General features: G+C 38.1%; 1 protein-coding gene across 1 annotated transcript; it reads right to left on the reverse strand.

Moving 5' to 3' along the window:
* Nucleotides 1-802: 802 nt before the first annotated feature.
* Nucleotides 803-9,070, reverse strand: LOC108708382 (toll-like receptor 7). The gene is made up of 2 exons (XM_018247033.2): nt 8,342-9,070; nt 803-4,289 (listed from the first exon to the last, which is right to left on the reverse strand). Exons 1-2 carry the CDS (start codon nt 8,351-8,353, stop codon nt 1,146-1,148), a joined length of 3,156 nt encoding a protein of 1,051 aa, XP_018102522.1. The 5' UTR covers nt 8,354-9,070; the 3' UTR covers nt 803-1,145.
* Nucleotides 9,071-16,586: the final 7,516 nt, after the last annotated feature.

Below are 16,586 nucleotides of genomic sequence, written 5' to 3' on the forward strand. Positions count from 1 at the left end.
TGTGTACATGGTCTTGTGGTAACATGGTTGTGGTTTAAAAACAGGGAGTGGTCAACACTGGCTTTCGTTATCGGCCCTCCACCATGTAGGCCAGAGAAATTCTGGCCCTCAATACCACAAGTTGGACAGCACTAGTCTAGCACATAGTGCATATGAATTTTACAAGGTATCTTGTCTATCGTAGCCAAACTTATTATGGTAGGACAGAAAGAAAACATTGTAGGCAATTTTTATTTCATTACAAATAGTTGTTCGTGTACAACGAGAATAGCAAAGAAGTATCCTCTCACACCCCAAGCCTGAACCCCCTTCTGGTGCAACATATACACCTTCTTTCTACAGCAGCAGTCCCATCCTGCTTAACAACTCGTGATTAGCTTATTGACCTTTGTATGGACAAAATGACACCCTTCTTGACTGTTATTTGACTGAAGATTGGTATGGTAGTGATTCATAAATTGGTAAATCCCGCTATGTGAGTACTGCATAAATCTATGGAGGAAGTCCTCTCCTGATGTGTCTTCATGGGATATTGACTGGCATTGTGAGAGTGTGAAACCATCCATTCTCCAATAAAATTGCTCTTATTAATGAATCCTAGTAAGCCTTCTCTGTGATAAGTGTTTTACATAAATTGGATATGGATGATACCTGAACCCTCAATCATAACCCTCAGCATACAATATATTTACATCCACCTTACATATACACCCAAGGGTGGGGGAGCTCCTTAGGCCAAATGGATATACTTTAATGAGAAAACATTCAAGAAGATGGAGACTAAGCAATGGACAACATAAGGTTCACAGCAAAAAGGGGGATTTATTTATATATAATTATATCCATATGACTAAATTACATAAAACAACAAAGCCAAAAATTAATGTAACCTATTACATTCATATATAGCAATCCATTTGCAAACCTAAATTATACAGTAATATCCATAGTTCAGATCTCCCAAACATAACAGGGTTCCCCTTCTCACAATTCCAAATAATCAATATGTAGTTATATATAATCAATTATATTAATTCTAATAATCAAAATAATAATATAGAGTAGAAGAGCAGACTTGCAATGTTCAACATTTGACACAAAAATACAATACATGTAACTGATGTATTCATTCCAATCAATCAATCCTATGTACAGTCTTTAAAATGTTTATCGTATGCCATTTGATTATCTGTTGCTATAGCACTCTTCAGACAGTGCCAGAAATAACTGTGAGAATTGGGATTAGATGGCCAATATAAAACAGAGTTTGCACACAATCTTTTTCTTAGTCTGAGATATCTGGATCTCTGGAGAGCTTTTTCCAGCAGTATTAGAATGATAACATCCACTTTTTCCTCAATGAGACGCTGGTGAGCAATATAAAATGCAGTTTTAAAATGGCCCTTTTTAACGTATTTTCTTGTAAGAACAAACACAGTTTTTCTGCTAATCTGTATACTTTCAGAAAGGTTATCTATAAAAGGTTGACCTGCCAGAAAGTCTCTCTCTTCTAAACACAAATTTAACATTTTATTTCCTTGTTTTTCCAGAATGTTAACTAAGTCATTGAGAACCCAGTCTGATACAGCAAAATCTTTGGTATCATACATTATCAATGCATCATAACAACATTTTGGAAGCCTCTTATATCCATTTATTTTTGCTTTAAATAGGTGGTATATGTACCAAAAATCCCAGTAGAAATAATGGCTTGAGACAGAAACCACCATTAAACAAATAATGAAAGATGCAGAAAGGGAGTGCAAAATTAAATTCAAATGATATTGTTCGCAAGTGTAAAGGTCTAAGAGAACCAGACTCTGTCCTCTGTGTGCCCCAGGCCCAGAGCATGTTACATCAGTTACTAAATTAGGTATATTAACTTTAGTTTTATTTATCCAGGAGACAAACCATACAAGATTACAGTTGCATTTAAATGGGTTACCTTGGAGAAGTAATGCAGTTAAATTATCCAGTACATCTTCAGGAAAGCTTGATTGGCCTATATTTTGAATTAAGTTAGCACTTAGATCCAAGTATTTCAAAGAGAAAGAACCCTTTAGAAAATAAGTAGTCAGTTTTTTTATTTTGTTATTGCCCAGAATAAGTCTCACAATAGAAGATGTGCAGTTTGATAACTCTCTAGGTACAGTGGTCAAGTAATTGCTACTGAGGTCCAAAACGCGAAGTTTTCCTAAAAGGTGAAGCTTATCCCAACTGAATGTTTTTAAATTGTTTCTAGCCAAGGAGAGATCTGAAAGATTATTGGGCATGCCTTCAAAAACACCAGGGGGAACAAATGTCAAAGAGTTTTCGGAAATATCTAGTACATGAAGCTTATTCAGGTTCTTGAAGAAATTTAGGTATCTTGTATCTCCGTCTTTCCACAAATTATTTAGTTTGTTTCCTTTAAATTCCAGGATCCTGAGTGACTGACTAACCAAATGGCTGTTTGTAGATGTGGATATTTTATTATTGTTCATCATTAACTTTCTTAAATGTTTAAGATTTTTGGTAAAATTAAACACATGGGTTATTCCTTCAGCCAAAAAGTAATGTTCATTGTTACTTATATCTAGCACCTCAAGTTCTGTGAGTTCCTGGAATGCAGTAGAATAGAGAAGATCAATGCGATTGTTTGAAAAATCTAAATATTTTAAACGATTCAGATGTCTAAATTCAGTTCCGTTTAATGTCTGGCTAATGGCATTTCCAGATAGGTTGAGGCATTTAAGAAAATGCAAATTTGTGAAATCTGTAGGTTTAACAAAAAAGATGTTGTTTTGACTTAGGTCTAAGGTGTGACCGTATGCTTGGCAATCTTCATTCAAAAAAAGATCAAATGTAAAGCGCTCTTTGACTTTGGATTTGCATTTGCGGGCATTTTCATCATATTCAAAATAATGAACTTCCTGGAATGTTCTGTCCATATAATGTTCTGAAGATGCTTGGGAAGCTGAGCAAGAATCTAAATTAGATTCACCAGAGGGAGATATTTTATTATTTGACAGTATTATTGTCCGGAGAGATTTAAACATTGGAAAAAGACTAAAGTCGGCTACTTTGATAAAATTTGTGGCCAAATCAAGAAGTGTGAGATTTGCTAAGTGCACCAGAGGCATCAGATTCGATTTTTTCAGTTTCTGAAACACATAACCACGGATCCTCAATGTTTCTAAGGAAGCTAACCTGGAGAATGTTGGTGCCAGCTTTAAGTCTGAAGGATATACTTGTAGTTCAAAGTTAAAGGAAAAGTCAAGGTTTTTCAGTCTTGGGATATAGTTTAAAAAATGTGCAGTACTTATTTCTGAGGCCAAAAAATTTTCAGACAGGTCAAGTTCTTGCAAATTTTTAGTATTTTGAAACCACTGTTCTGAGATTGAACGAAGAGAGTTACTATGAAGTCGCAGAACTCGTAGGTTTTTCAAGGAGGAAAAAGCTTTTGGATGAATCTGGATTGGTGCATCATTAGGACATGGAGTGCACGGAAAAGGTGAATTGTAACAACGAGGACAATTTCCACTTAGATCAAGAACTTCTAAATTGCCGAGATTTTCTAAATCGTGTTCTTCAATATCCTGAATGGCATTATTATAAAGGTACAGTTCTTTCAGACTGTCTGAAAGACCACCTGGGACATATGATAAGTTATTTGATTTCAAAGACAAAATTGATAAGTTTTTTAAGTCCTCGAATGCATCTTTTCCAATTTTAAAAGAACCATTGCATGGGTTTCGATGATAGCAATTCTGTCCGAGGTACAGCATTTGAATGTTAATTAGTTCAGATAGATTGTTTCTTGATATGGAAAAGATGTTATTAACCTCAAGACTTAAAAGCAGTAAATTTGGTGGAAGACCCTTAGGAAATTCTATAAGCTGGTTTCCATCCAAATAAAGAGACTTTAAACCTTTGAGTGAAGCAAAGCTTCTGTCTTCAACAACTAACCTCTTTGTGCACACGTTGTCTTTTGGTCCCACTTTAGCAGGTACACAGTTGCATCTGAAATCAAGTTCAACCAGATGTGGGAATTCTGTGAATGAGTGCACTGAAATGCTTGGAATATGGTTGATGGTTAAAGTAAGGTTAGTAACATTGGTAGGTATTCCCCATGGTATAGCAGTTAAATGTCGATCACTGCAGTCCACAACTATTATGGTTCCTTTGGCTTCTTGTGTAACATCACATGGCAAACTTTTAGGAAACCAGTTTGTAGCCAGCAATACTGAAAAAGTGAGGGTAAAGATAAGAAAAGGCAGGAGCAGTCTTGGCATTCTGAAGTAAAACACCTACAAAACAAATATAGTAATGATTAATAAATATCCATTCAAAAAACAATGGTACCCCTAGTTTATTTAAAAACCTAAAGCAAACTAATGTTTCATTTTTGTGAACCACTTAATATTTACAAAACAGAAAGTGTCCCACAAAAGATTATTTTCTCCTAAGCCGTTGAAGAATTTCTCCTCCAGAAACCTCACATCAATGCGCTCAAAGACAGACTTGAAGCATGGAGATGGGGGGATGGTGGAGAGGGGGGGGGAAAAAAAGGGGGGGCAAAAGAAGAGAAAGAAAAAAAGGAAAAATATAGTGTAGTAGATTTGATTTACTGACTTATGATATATATATATTTAAGTGATTTGTACCATCACACTCTATAGTCCGTGCAGATAAATATAGTTTAACTACTTTAGTTGTCATATAATACAGTGCAAAGTGTATATAAACTAGCAATTATACATTTTACAATATATATATATATATATATATATATATATATATATATATATATATATATATATATATATATATATATATATATATAATATATGACTTCAGTTTTATGCTGATAAGAGCACCGACCCTGGGTTTCAGGTAAGTAAGTAAATACATTCACTTGGGGGTGTCTAACATTTGGCACCCTCAAGTGGTAAACGACTTTCCTGCTCCTTTAAGCCATGTTAAAGCCACAAGGACCATTTGCTTAACAGTACAGAGGCTTTTTGTGAGTACCCTTGACAATGCTCTTTTATCAGATCACTAGTTCTTCTATCAAACTATTAGATTTTACAGGATTGACAACAAATTTCTTAAACTTCTTTAAGTTATAATGATTTATTCTAAATTGATAAGATGGCCACATGTGGATAAGTGACCATGTGCCCCAGGGGGTGGTCAGCTGACTATTTGTGTTATATGGTCACAGACCTGGATGTCCATACTACTCTAAAATTACAAATATAATAAAGGTACAAGAATGGTTTTTGCTGTCGCAACTATGCTTCTCTAATAACAACAAAATGGAATTGTTTAAACTGAGCTAATGCCACTTACATGTCACACTAATGCAGAGAAATGAAGTAAGAATCCAAGTATGGTATATTTTGTCAAAATAGATGGGCCAGTCTTTTGTTAGTCACCTGGAAAACTAACTAAGGTGGGTAACTTATTCCCTACATCTAGGCCATGCTCATATGCACATACCATTTCAATTATGCACTGAAGTGGTTTACCAAGGAGTACTTTACCGGAGTCATCCATCTTAAGTTATCTGATTTATTATTTTTTCATTTTTAAGGTACTACCATGTTCCATTTCTTTTAAATCTGGAATTCTATATATGGGCTTGTGTATGTGTATTACCAAGTGCCTCCGAATGAAGCTATTCGCCTTTAAGTCAACTTAAAGTGATACTGACACTAAAAAATGTATTTCAAAATATTAACCTACATGAAAAGTAGATTGTGATCGTTTTTCGCTGATAGTAAGTTATTGTTACTTGAAGTTCCTAAACCTGACTGTTTTGCCGACCTGACCCTTCTCAACTCGTCAGTTAAAGGGGACCCGTCACCCAAAAAAATTATTCAAAATCCTATTTTAGTCTGTTAATCTTGTTTCCTTCAGTCTGGGAATCTTGTTTCCTTCAGTCTGGGAATTCAAAATGATAGCACGCAGGCAGGAGCCATTTTGTGGATACTGTTTTTAAGGAAAGCCTTGTATCATCTCAGAATCTTGTTTGTGCACCAGAATGGGGGACCCGCTGTCCATTTCCATGCACTGGCTACGCAATTAAATGGTAAAGAGAATGGGGGAATGTGGGGAGAGAAGTGACATCTAAGAAGTGCTGAATGGAAAGTGAAAGTAATTGTCTGCCCCGCCTCTATGCCCATGGCATAGAGGAGTGGCAGACAATATTTGATTGACAGCTGAGATGTTTGAATGAGCTTACAACAGCTATGAATGCTTTAATAAAAAATAGAAATTGGATTTCATGTTTAATTTGAAAAGGACTTTTCTTATACAGATTTTTGTGTCTGGGTGATGGGTCCACTTTAAGAGTTTCTAATACTAGTGGACTGTTGCTGCACAAATATGTCAGCCCCCTCATAGAGGAACAGGGTAGTAAGAAAGGTAATGTAAAAGCACCAGGCAAATACTTTTATGGCAAAATTATAAATAGCATTCAAAAATGATGTTATAATAGATATTAAAAAAATGTTATAATAGATATTAAAAAAATGTATTTTCTGGTGTCAGTATCTTTTTAAGTCATTTATGTGTTTCTCTTACCAACTTTTAGGTTGGGGGAAGTGCTGGCTAAGGTTATTCCCCTTGGGGGAGCATTGTGGTTAATAGCACTGAACAGTCAAGTATAAGTATGGGAAACTTATGCAATGGTCTGTACTAACACAGCAGTGACATCACTTCTGTTCTATTGGACTTGTAGTGAACTAAAGGCCAACGAATGTAGGAGACATCTACCAGCATATAGAAAACCCAGGGAATGCTTTTCTCACCTCTTCCAGCCTACAATATTATATCATAAAAGTAATAGGGTATGTTGACCATAAGGACAGGGTGTTCAGAAAGGGGATAACAGCCCTTCACGTTTATCCCAGGGCCAATGAGAGGTCTGGTCTTTCTAAACCACACTCTCAGAAAACACCTCCAAAAAATGTCATTCCTTTCTGGGAATGAGCAAATGGACTCAGGCTAGTATTAAAGCCATAAGTGTAGGGAAATGCACTTGAAAAGTAATATCTAAGTGGAGAAGAGACATTCCTGAATTAGATGAGGATATTTGGAGGTTTCCTAATGGATTAGCCAAATAAAATTCCTGAATATAGCATATCTTACCCCATTTCACAATACACCCAACCAATAAAAAATACCGCTGCAGCACCTCTTTGTTGCAAAAAGTGAAAACTTCAATTTATTAGGTCAAACAACCAGGCTTGAGAAAGGGCAAGAGTAAGCCTGAAACGTTGTTTAAATACAAGTTTTCACTTTTTTCAACAAAGAGGTGCTGCAGCTGTATTTTTTTCCTGTATGTCTATGCAAACCCCTGGCAAGGGTTTCTGGACTGAATTGTACCCAACCTACAAGGTTAAATAATTGAAGCACACATAATATTGTCTATTTTGTATACACCCAAACAGTGGCCAAAATGTAGTAACAAGGCAGGTTTGTTTTTTCTACATTTTTTGGGAATGCCTAGTAGTTGTAACATTTCGATGTACAGTATTGCCCTAAAACATGCAAGAACACATGGGGCACATGTCTAGCAGCACAATATATCAAAAAAAACTTTTCATATTATACCATGATGCTGCAATAAGTTACAAGGAAATCATACTCTTGCATTGCCTTAACCTATGAATGTCTAGTGTTGTTCTTTAACCCATATTTACTGAGTTCTGGTAAAGTCAGTGAATAGGGTGTGGGGGGTATTTTGCAGGAAGATTATGATGCTTTTCCTATAGCATTAGTGTAATAATATGAATAATCTTAGGCAATATGTAATATTATGAAATATTTAAATCTTATGAAATATTTAACATTTATGTACATGTCCTCCAGCCAAATGAATTTTCTGATATTCCCTTCCTCAGTTATTCATTATCAAACCAGAGCTGATCCTTTTAACTTAAAAGGCAGCAAGTCACTTTACATTACACTGACTGCAGAAAACTTTGTCAGAGGTTCAATTAGATGTTGCGAAAAAAAGGGGGAAAAATATATGCGGTGACATTAAAGTGGATAATAATAATAAATAAATATAATAAGATTACAAATTAATAATACAATTTGTAATAAACAAATAACACGCCAACAAAAAATGGGTTTAGCCTATGGTTATGCTTTATATAAACAAAGTGGGGGGGGGGCTTTGGGACTACAAAGCACCAGCCATGTCAGGAGATACCTAGGGAAGGCAAATCTTTCAGCCCCATTAGAATGCAAACATGGAATAGAAGTTGAAAGACATAAATAGAAACAGGCACGCATCATAAAAATCTTTTTAGGAATATAAAAAAGTGACATTAAGACTATACAGAACCTTTCCAAGCATCTTCTTGAGAAATAGCTGCAGTCCTCAAAAGAATACTCAAGTGTTTAAGAATCACCACTTCTTCAAAGCATAATCACTACCCATGTGTGCTCTGTTTTGCAATACAGTTACAGGAGCATAATGTGTAAAATAGGGAAGTGCCCTTGGGTGTCACTCTCACTACCTGATTTTTTGCATAAAACGACACCCCCTATTTCTAATGCAATAGTAACGGATGTCTGCAAAGGGGTTGTTCAACTTCCAAACTTCAAACACACTCCAGTTGAGTTGTTTTCAGATTTCTCACCAGAAATACAGACTTTTTTTTAAAATTGCTTTCCATCTTTCTTTCTTTTTTTTACAGTTTTTACAAAAAGTTTAATGTTCCGGTCTTTCGTGCTTCAGTCTGGCAGCTCAGTAATTCAGGTGCAGAATCTCAACTGTTACAATTTTTAATACATTTAATAGTTACATTAGTTTATACATTTTTCAGCAGTATCGAAGGAATTCTTTTGCAGCACAGGGCAGTAAGACACATATAGATTTATGACTATGTAGTCTTGAGAAGAAGCTGTTGAATAGTCTTTTACATCTAGTTGTTATGCTTTTTAGTGAATAGTTGGGCTTCTGCCAGATGAATAGTCCACTGCCTGGATGCAGCGCCGATTCGTACCTTAGTGCCGCCTGGGGCGGCTCCTGCAATGCCGCCCCCCCTCGCCGACTTACCTGTCGGGAGGGGAGGCAGGAACACTGATGCGGAGAGCACAATTGCGCTCTCTCGCATTCGTAAAGCCGAATTTCCGGTTTAAAAACCGGAAATTCGGCTCTTAAAGGTGCAGGAGCGGCTTTTTGCCGCCCCTGGAAACCGCTCCGGCGTTGCCGCCTGAGGCGAGCGTCTCAGCTCGCCTCATTGGCGGCGCGCCCCTGCCTGGATGACTAGGATCGCTAGTAATGGCTCTGATTTTGTTCTTGCATATGGCAGTGTCTAGACCTGATAATCAAGTCATTTAGTGATGATGATCCGTTCAGCAGTTCTTCCCACTCTTTGGAGAGAGGTTTTTTCCTGATATGTTGCCAGTTAAGATGCTTTTGATTGTGGCTCTATAAAAAGTAATTTGTGCCGTCTTGTTGACACTGCTTTAATCTTCTAAGGAAGACGTCTTTGCGCTTTTGGCATTATGGCCTTAATGTTGGCCGTCCATTTTAGAGTTTGCAATATTTAGGCCTAGGAATTTGATGCTCTCAGCCTGCCCAATTTTGATGTCATCAAGGGATCATGTTAACGTTGTTTTCTGAAATCAATGATCATCTCTTTGATTTCTGATGTGTTAAGAACCAAGTCATGATTTCTGCTGTAATTAATGATATCATACACTAGGGGGCACATTTACCTAGGGTCGAATATCAAGGGTTAATTAACCCTCGATATTCGACTGCCGAATTGAAATCCTTCGACTTTGACTATAGAAGGATTTAGCGCAATTCATTCGATCAAACGATCGAAGGAATAATCGTTCAAATCGAACGATTTGAAGGATTTTAATCCATCGATCGAACGATTATCCTTCGATCAGAAAAACCTTGTAAAGCCTATGGGGACCTTCCCCATAGGCTAACATTGGCCTCGGTAGGTTTTAGGTGGCGAACTAGGGGGTCGAAGGTTTTTTTAAAGAGACAGTACTTCGATTATCGAATGGTCGAATATTCAAACTATTTTTAGTTCGAATGGTTCGATTCGAAGTCGAAGGTCAAAGTAGCCAATTCGATGGTCAAAGTAGCCAAAAAACCATTCGAAATTCAAACAATTTTTCCTCTATTCCTTCTCTCGAGCTAAGTGAATGCGCCCCTAGCTGTCTGTATTCTGTTTCATCAGCATTTCTGTATGAGGCCGAGCACTGTAGTGTAATCTGCAAACTTGAAGGTGCTGCAGGTGTTTGGTCTTTTTAAAAGTTTCATTTTATCATAAAATGAAAGTTCAATGAAGCAAAGCAGAACCCTCTGAATAGATATTAAGGGGTTTCCTGCTCATGTGAATGCTTCTGAGTATGGGAGCCTAGCTGCACTACTGCATGGTTAAAACATGTTATTTGAAGTGTATTTAGGAAAAAACAAAAATAGACTTAACAAAAGGAACATTATGTAATAAGAATTTTCCTCTAAGTCTCTATTTTTAACTACGAATGTGACACTACGGATGTTGCTACAGATTATAACCTTAACAGTAGACAAAGAACAGCATAAGCTTACTGTTTATATTGATGACAGTATCCGTGACATGGAGAATTAATTGCTGAAGCACATATTACAGGCATGAACTGGAGTCATTCCTATAGGTTAGCATTATAGCCTATTTATCTATAGTTATATTTGACATTTGTTTTCCTATTAATAAACCACGTGTGCCAAGAGCTTTTTCTCCCCAACAATTCTAGCATTATTGTGTGCACAATTGTGGCTGATGTGTTAAAAAGCACCTTTTGGTGTTCAGATGTCGTCATTTCTGACAGGGGGTTATTTATCAAAGGTTGAGTTGTGTTTTTCCTGAAAAATTCGAGTGTTCGAGGGTAGTTTCAGTAAAAACTTTGAGATTTATTATGTCCTGAAGATGGAAATAGCTTGAATCCAAAAATACTGCAGCTAAAACCTGACAAGGTCATGTAGAAGTCAGAGGTCCCATGAACCATTTGAAGATGTTTGCAGCCTTCATGATGTTTGGGTTTTTTTTCAGCTATTTTCGCTTGAAAGACTCTATCTAGGGATGCACCGAATCCACTATTTGGAATTCGGCCAAATCCCACAAATCCTTGGTGAAGGATTCGGCCAAATACCGTTTCCAAATATTCAAATTAGGGACAGGAAAGGAAAAACTGGAATTTTTTTTCTTGTGGTGATGAAAAGTCACGTGATTTCCCTACCGCCCCTAATTTACATTTGCAAATTAGGATTCAGATTCTGGCCGAATCCCAAACCGAATCCTGGATACCATGCATCTCTAACTCGATCAATTCAAGTTCTTTTTCACCAATAACTAGATCAATTTGCGTATTCAAGTTTTCCCCCCAATGGCACTGATTCAAGTCTTCTACATTCAAGTTTTTTCATAAATAAGCAAGCAAGTTGTGAGTTTATGAAAGGTATAAAAAACCTCACTTGATATGAATATCTATAAGCATCTGTGTTGGAGCACTATTCGATTCAAGTAGTTGAAGTAAGATATTCTGTAGTCTGTTAGGCTGTCACATGTTGATAAATACATAAAAGGACGGCATGCATGTATCTGTGAATACTGTAGGCAAACGGAAGAAACCCAAAATGTAAAATAGAGAAGGAAGCTGTCTTGTCTGGTTATGGTTCGCTGAGCAAGCTATATTTTTGTCTGCTTTGGGAACAAAGTATTGCTCAGTGGGAAAATACACACTGAGGTTTTTCTTCTACTGGTTTCTCCATTAATGTGAATTTATATGGATTTTGTGCACAGGACACAGTTTCTATGCAAACCTCAGTCTATGGGGCAAATTCACTAACCCAGAGTTGCGCTAGTGCAGGCTTTGCCACAGGTTTCGCCTGGCGTAAGCGTGCAAAGTAGCGCTAGAGCAGGTCCATTTCGCTAGCGAATTTACGCCAGCACCCGTTAGTAAATCGGCGAAGTAACGAAATGACATCACGCTGGCGAATTTGCGCTAGCGTTAGGCGATTCACACTTTAGTGAATCATGTAGAATGCAGCTCTTATTAATTGGGCATATCTGGAGCAGTAAATCAATGAAATCTTCAAAGAATATGATGCACTGCTTAAATCCACCCATCTTTTGGTTATAGAATAAAAGAACATTTAATGAGGTTGCGATGAGGAGTGTCATTATCATTTATACTGAGAATATATTTTATAGCAGTATACTATTCACTAAGGGTCGAATATCGAGGGTTAATTAACCCTCGATATTCGACTAGGAATTAAAATCCTTCGACTTTGAATATCGAAGTCGAACGATTTAGTGCAGATAGTTCGATCGAAGTATAATTCCTTCGATCGAACGATAAAATCCTTTGAAGGATTTTAATCCAACGATCGAAGGAATATCCTTTGATCAAAAAAAGTTAGGCAAGCCTATGGGGACCTTCCCCAAAGGCTAACATTGACTTCGGTAGCTTTTAGATGGCGAACTAGGGGGTCGAAGTTTTTTTTAAAGAGACAGTACTTCGACTATTGAATGGTCGAATAGTCGAACGATTTTTACTACGAATCCTTCGATTCGAAGTCAAAGTAGCCCATTCAATGGTCGAAGTAGCCCAAAAAAACTTCGAAATTCAAAGTTTTTTTACTTCGAATCCTTCACTCAAAGTTAGTGAATCAGCCCCTATATGTAAGACATATGTAACAAATTTAGTCCAGTCTAGGATTGGAACAAGTCATTACTCATTAGATCATTTAACTTCTAAATTGAAAATTGTATAGTCCTCCTCATTATATATATATATATACTAGCAAGGGTAGTTCCTGTTGGGCAATTGTGGTTTTAGTTTTTCAGTTTTAATGTAAAAACAATTCCCCATGTACATTAATGATTAACCAGCAGGCAATACCTTTGCTAAATAATGTATAATGGAATAAACACACTTTTTGGCCAGAGGACCCCTTTAGTGTATTCACAGGTCTCAGGCATAAAGCAGCAGGAAAGAATTGGGAGCTCAGGTTCTCTACACACCTTTTCTACCAATAGTTATCTTCTCACATTCCTCGTCTCTGTTGTTTCCTTTTTTCTCTTGGCCATTTTTCTTACTTTGTTTAACTTTACCCTGTTTCCTGTCTTATCCAGTGTCTCTTTGAGGCAGGGCCGGAACTAGAGGAAGGCAGAGTAGGCACTTGCCAGGGCGCAAAGCTTGGGGGGCACCAGGCACATACCTTTCACTGCTGCCTACCCCAGTCAGGTCTTCTGAGTCCAGCTTGTTGTTCATTTCCTCACATGTGCGCGCCTACAAGAGGTGAGGGGGTGATGCAGCCGGCCAGGTTGCCTGGGGCTCCTGCTTTAAGGACCTACTCTTCCATCCCCCTTTAAACTTCTCATTCTTGCTTCTTTCCATCTCTCCGCCATTCCCTTTCTATTGTCCGATAAACTCCTGCTCTCCCCCTATGTGCCATATCTATATTTAGCCTCTCACCCTATGTTCCAGTTACCCCCACTCACCTCTGCCTAGTGACCCAGGGTCTTTGCCATTCTGTGCAATTACATTCTCTTTTGCCATATGTGCCATACTGCAATTGTATTTTCCTTTTCCATTGTAACAGATCATATCCCAAAACCCAGAAAAAACCCCAAGGTCCCAGTCTCAACTCACCCCTTCGGAGGCGCCCTCCTCTACTCGATGCTGCCAGGTTTTAAAGTAAGAGGACCAAGAGGGAAGTTCTGGGCAGGAAAGGAAACTGTAACATGTACAGGAAGGACAGGGAACAGAGAGCATAGTCTTGGAAGGTCCGTACCAATCAGACAGTGTAATACAGTATTAGAAACCAGGAGTGTAATCAGGATAAACAGGCCGGGTCAAAACCAATCAGTAACAGTGTAGAGTCGGGATCCAAAAAAATGGTAAACAACAGGCATGGGTCCGCTCAGGCAGCGATACAGCAAAGGTCAAAAACAGCCAAGGGTCAGGAACAGATAATCAGACCAATGAACTATCAGGAACTAGACCTACATTGGGCCATGAATGAGTGCAGAGTAAGGGGTTATATAGCCAGACTAATGTGTTACACAGATCACCTGTGGCCAGATTAGCAACAGGTGAAATAAGGCATGCCTACTTGTAATTACAAGTATAGCAATAGGAGTGAACCAGGGCTTAGCCGTCTGCTCATATAGAGCAGCAGCAATGCAGAGTGCACAGCAACAACAGGTCTCTAGTTCAACTCCAAGCAGGATGTTACACCCTTATGTGCCATACTGCTACTGCATTCTCTTTACCTCTATGTGCTATACTCTTTCTTTGCCCTTATGATTTTTTCCCCCTCCCTTTTTCTTTGCATCACAACCAGAAAACCTCCTCTTTAATTTGCATCATGTCCCAATACACAGACAGGCACACCTCCTCCTCCTCCGCTTCCCAACACATACGTGCAGGAAGTTTAAATGCAGCAAGGTCAGCCGGTTAAGCAGGGCAGTGTTGTGTCTATGAGCCTTTTGTGGTAGAAATACTCAAGACTGTGTGATTACAAGTCTGTATATGAAGCTGGAGGCTCCCTGCTCCCTACAGATGCAGTCTGCAGCCTAGTAAGGAAGTTGCAATAGGACCCAGCCGTCTCCTACATAGGGTCCTCACTGCCCATGCATGTGCATTGCCTCACTACACATAACACACATACACATAACCCTCCATACAGGGGTTCTGCGCATATGTGGCATACCATTTTATTTATATATTTCTCTAACACAGATCAGTTTTTCTAACTAATCTTGGCTTGAGATGCGTTTTCAATTACTCACCTGAGATACAGTAGATAGACCTAAAACACCCAGGCTGGACAAGCAGTCCAGAAGCATAAGGTTAGGAACTAGGGAGATATGTACAGTAAGCTCTGTCCTGGATTTTCCCAGGTATCCCGATAGTGACTTTACTACAATAAACATATACACATTTTAAATTGTATCATGTAGACAGTACATCCATGGTTAAAACGTTTTTAAAAAGAACACCCCTATTGGGGCTCCCTGTAGATCCTCTCTGGTCTGTTACAAGTGACCCTAATACTGCTTGCACAACAGCACAGTAGGAGATGGGTAACCAATTTTGCCTCCATACAGGGAATGAGAAGTAGCGATCTCCTGTCAAGTCTGTCTTGGTGCGGATTGGCTGGCACGCTAGAGTGCAAAGTGCTGAGTACCAACACATCTCCCACACGGGCTTGGAAAGCGACCAACAGGAACTGCTGCTACCAAGGTTTTTGAGGGGAATGTTCATGAAAGCTGTACAAACCATGCTTACTAAGAGCAGTAGTCATGTTATTGTTGCTGCTGCTAGAACATCAGGACTTGCTTTGTTTTTATTTATGAACACAATAATATTGTACATTTTTCTTTCCATCCTAATTCTGTATGCATGTTTCTTTGGTAGGAAATGTCACGGACTGTATGGAAGCACTCTATTATACCTGGCCCCTGCCAAAGAGTGAGTATCTGCTCTGTTACTAAAGCTGTTGCTCTGACTGTAGCACTGGGTTTGAGGCATGTGCAGCTCGACTATAAATTTTATTGGCTAAGTGAATAAAGTGGCGTCAGCTTGTTGTGCAATCAATTGCTACATTTTATACTTTCACCTAAAACACTTCCAGTGAGCACAAATTAATTAAATGCATACTGCTATTTTTACCTATATAATGTATATGTAATTGAGTCCTTACAAAGTGTGTTGTGTTTGTAGCAGAAGTGTAAGCCATAAAAACATGCAAGCGCTACCTTTATGTTGGGGTCTCTATGTTCTCCTGTCTCACACAGTGCTGTGTGCATAAAGTAGCGCTATACAAGTATAAAAACACATACATACATTCACATACTTTATGTATGCCAGGAATCAATTATTTATAAGACTTGTGGCATTTTATCTCTGAACCTGAAAGACAAAGTATCGAGTTGATTTTGAGAAATGTTGTGAAAACCACTAACTCGCACAGCTTTGTAGTTAAGAAAGATTTACCCGTTTTCATACCCAAATATCTAAGGTTTTCTGGGGTCATCTTACAGTTAGGGGCAGATTTATTAAAGTGTGAAATTAGAACTCACCACAGAAAAACTCACTCACTTTCTATTCATTCCCAAGGGATTTTTAAAATCATATTTATCAAATGGTGAACTATAATTTTCACCCACTTATAAAAATGCTTTTAAATAGTAGTGGGTGAATTTTCTGTGATAAGTTCTCATTTCACACTTTGATAACGCTGCCCCAGGGCCAGAACTAGGGGCAGACAGAAGAGGCAGCTGCCTAGGGCACAAGGATAGGGGGGCGCTGGTGGCGAGTTCTAATCTCACACTTTCATAAATCTGCCCATTAGTGACCTTTTAGGACGTGTCATCTAAAATATGCTTATTTCTGCTGCTGTGCATGGAAAATTCTGTAGTGTACTGCTGTGTGTTTTTAATTTGTATGACACATACATATAGTAGAATAGTGAAAAATATTAAAGAGTTTTTCCACGGTAAACGTAATGAAGAGTGACTGGCTCTGAAAATGAGCATCACTGAATATTTGAATAAACAACAACA

Source organism: Xenopus laevis, chromosome 2L (genome assembly GCF_017654675.1).
Source record: "Xenopus laevis strain J_2021 chromosome 2L, Xenopus_laevis_v10.1, whole genome shotgun sequence".
NCBI lineage: Eukaryota > Metazoa > Chordata > Amphibia > Anura > Pipidae > Xenopus > Xenopus laevis.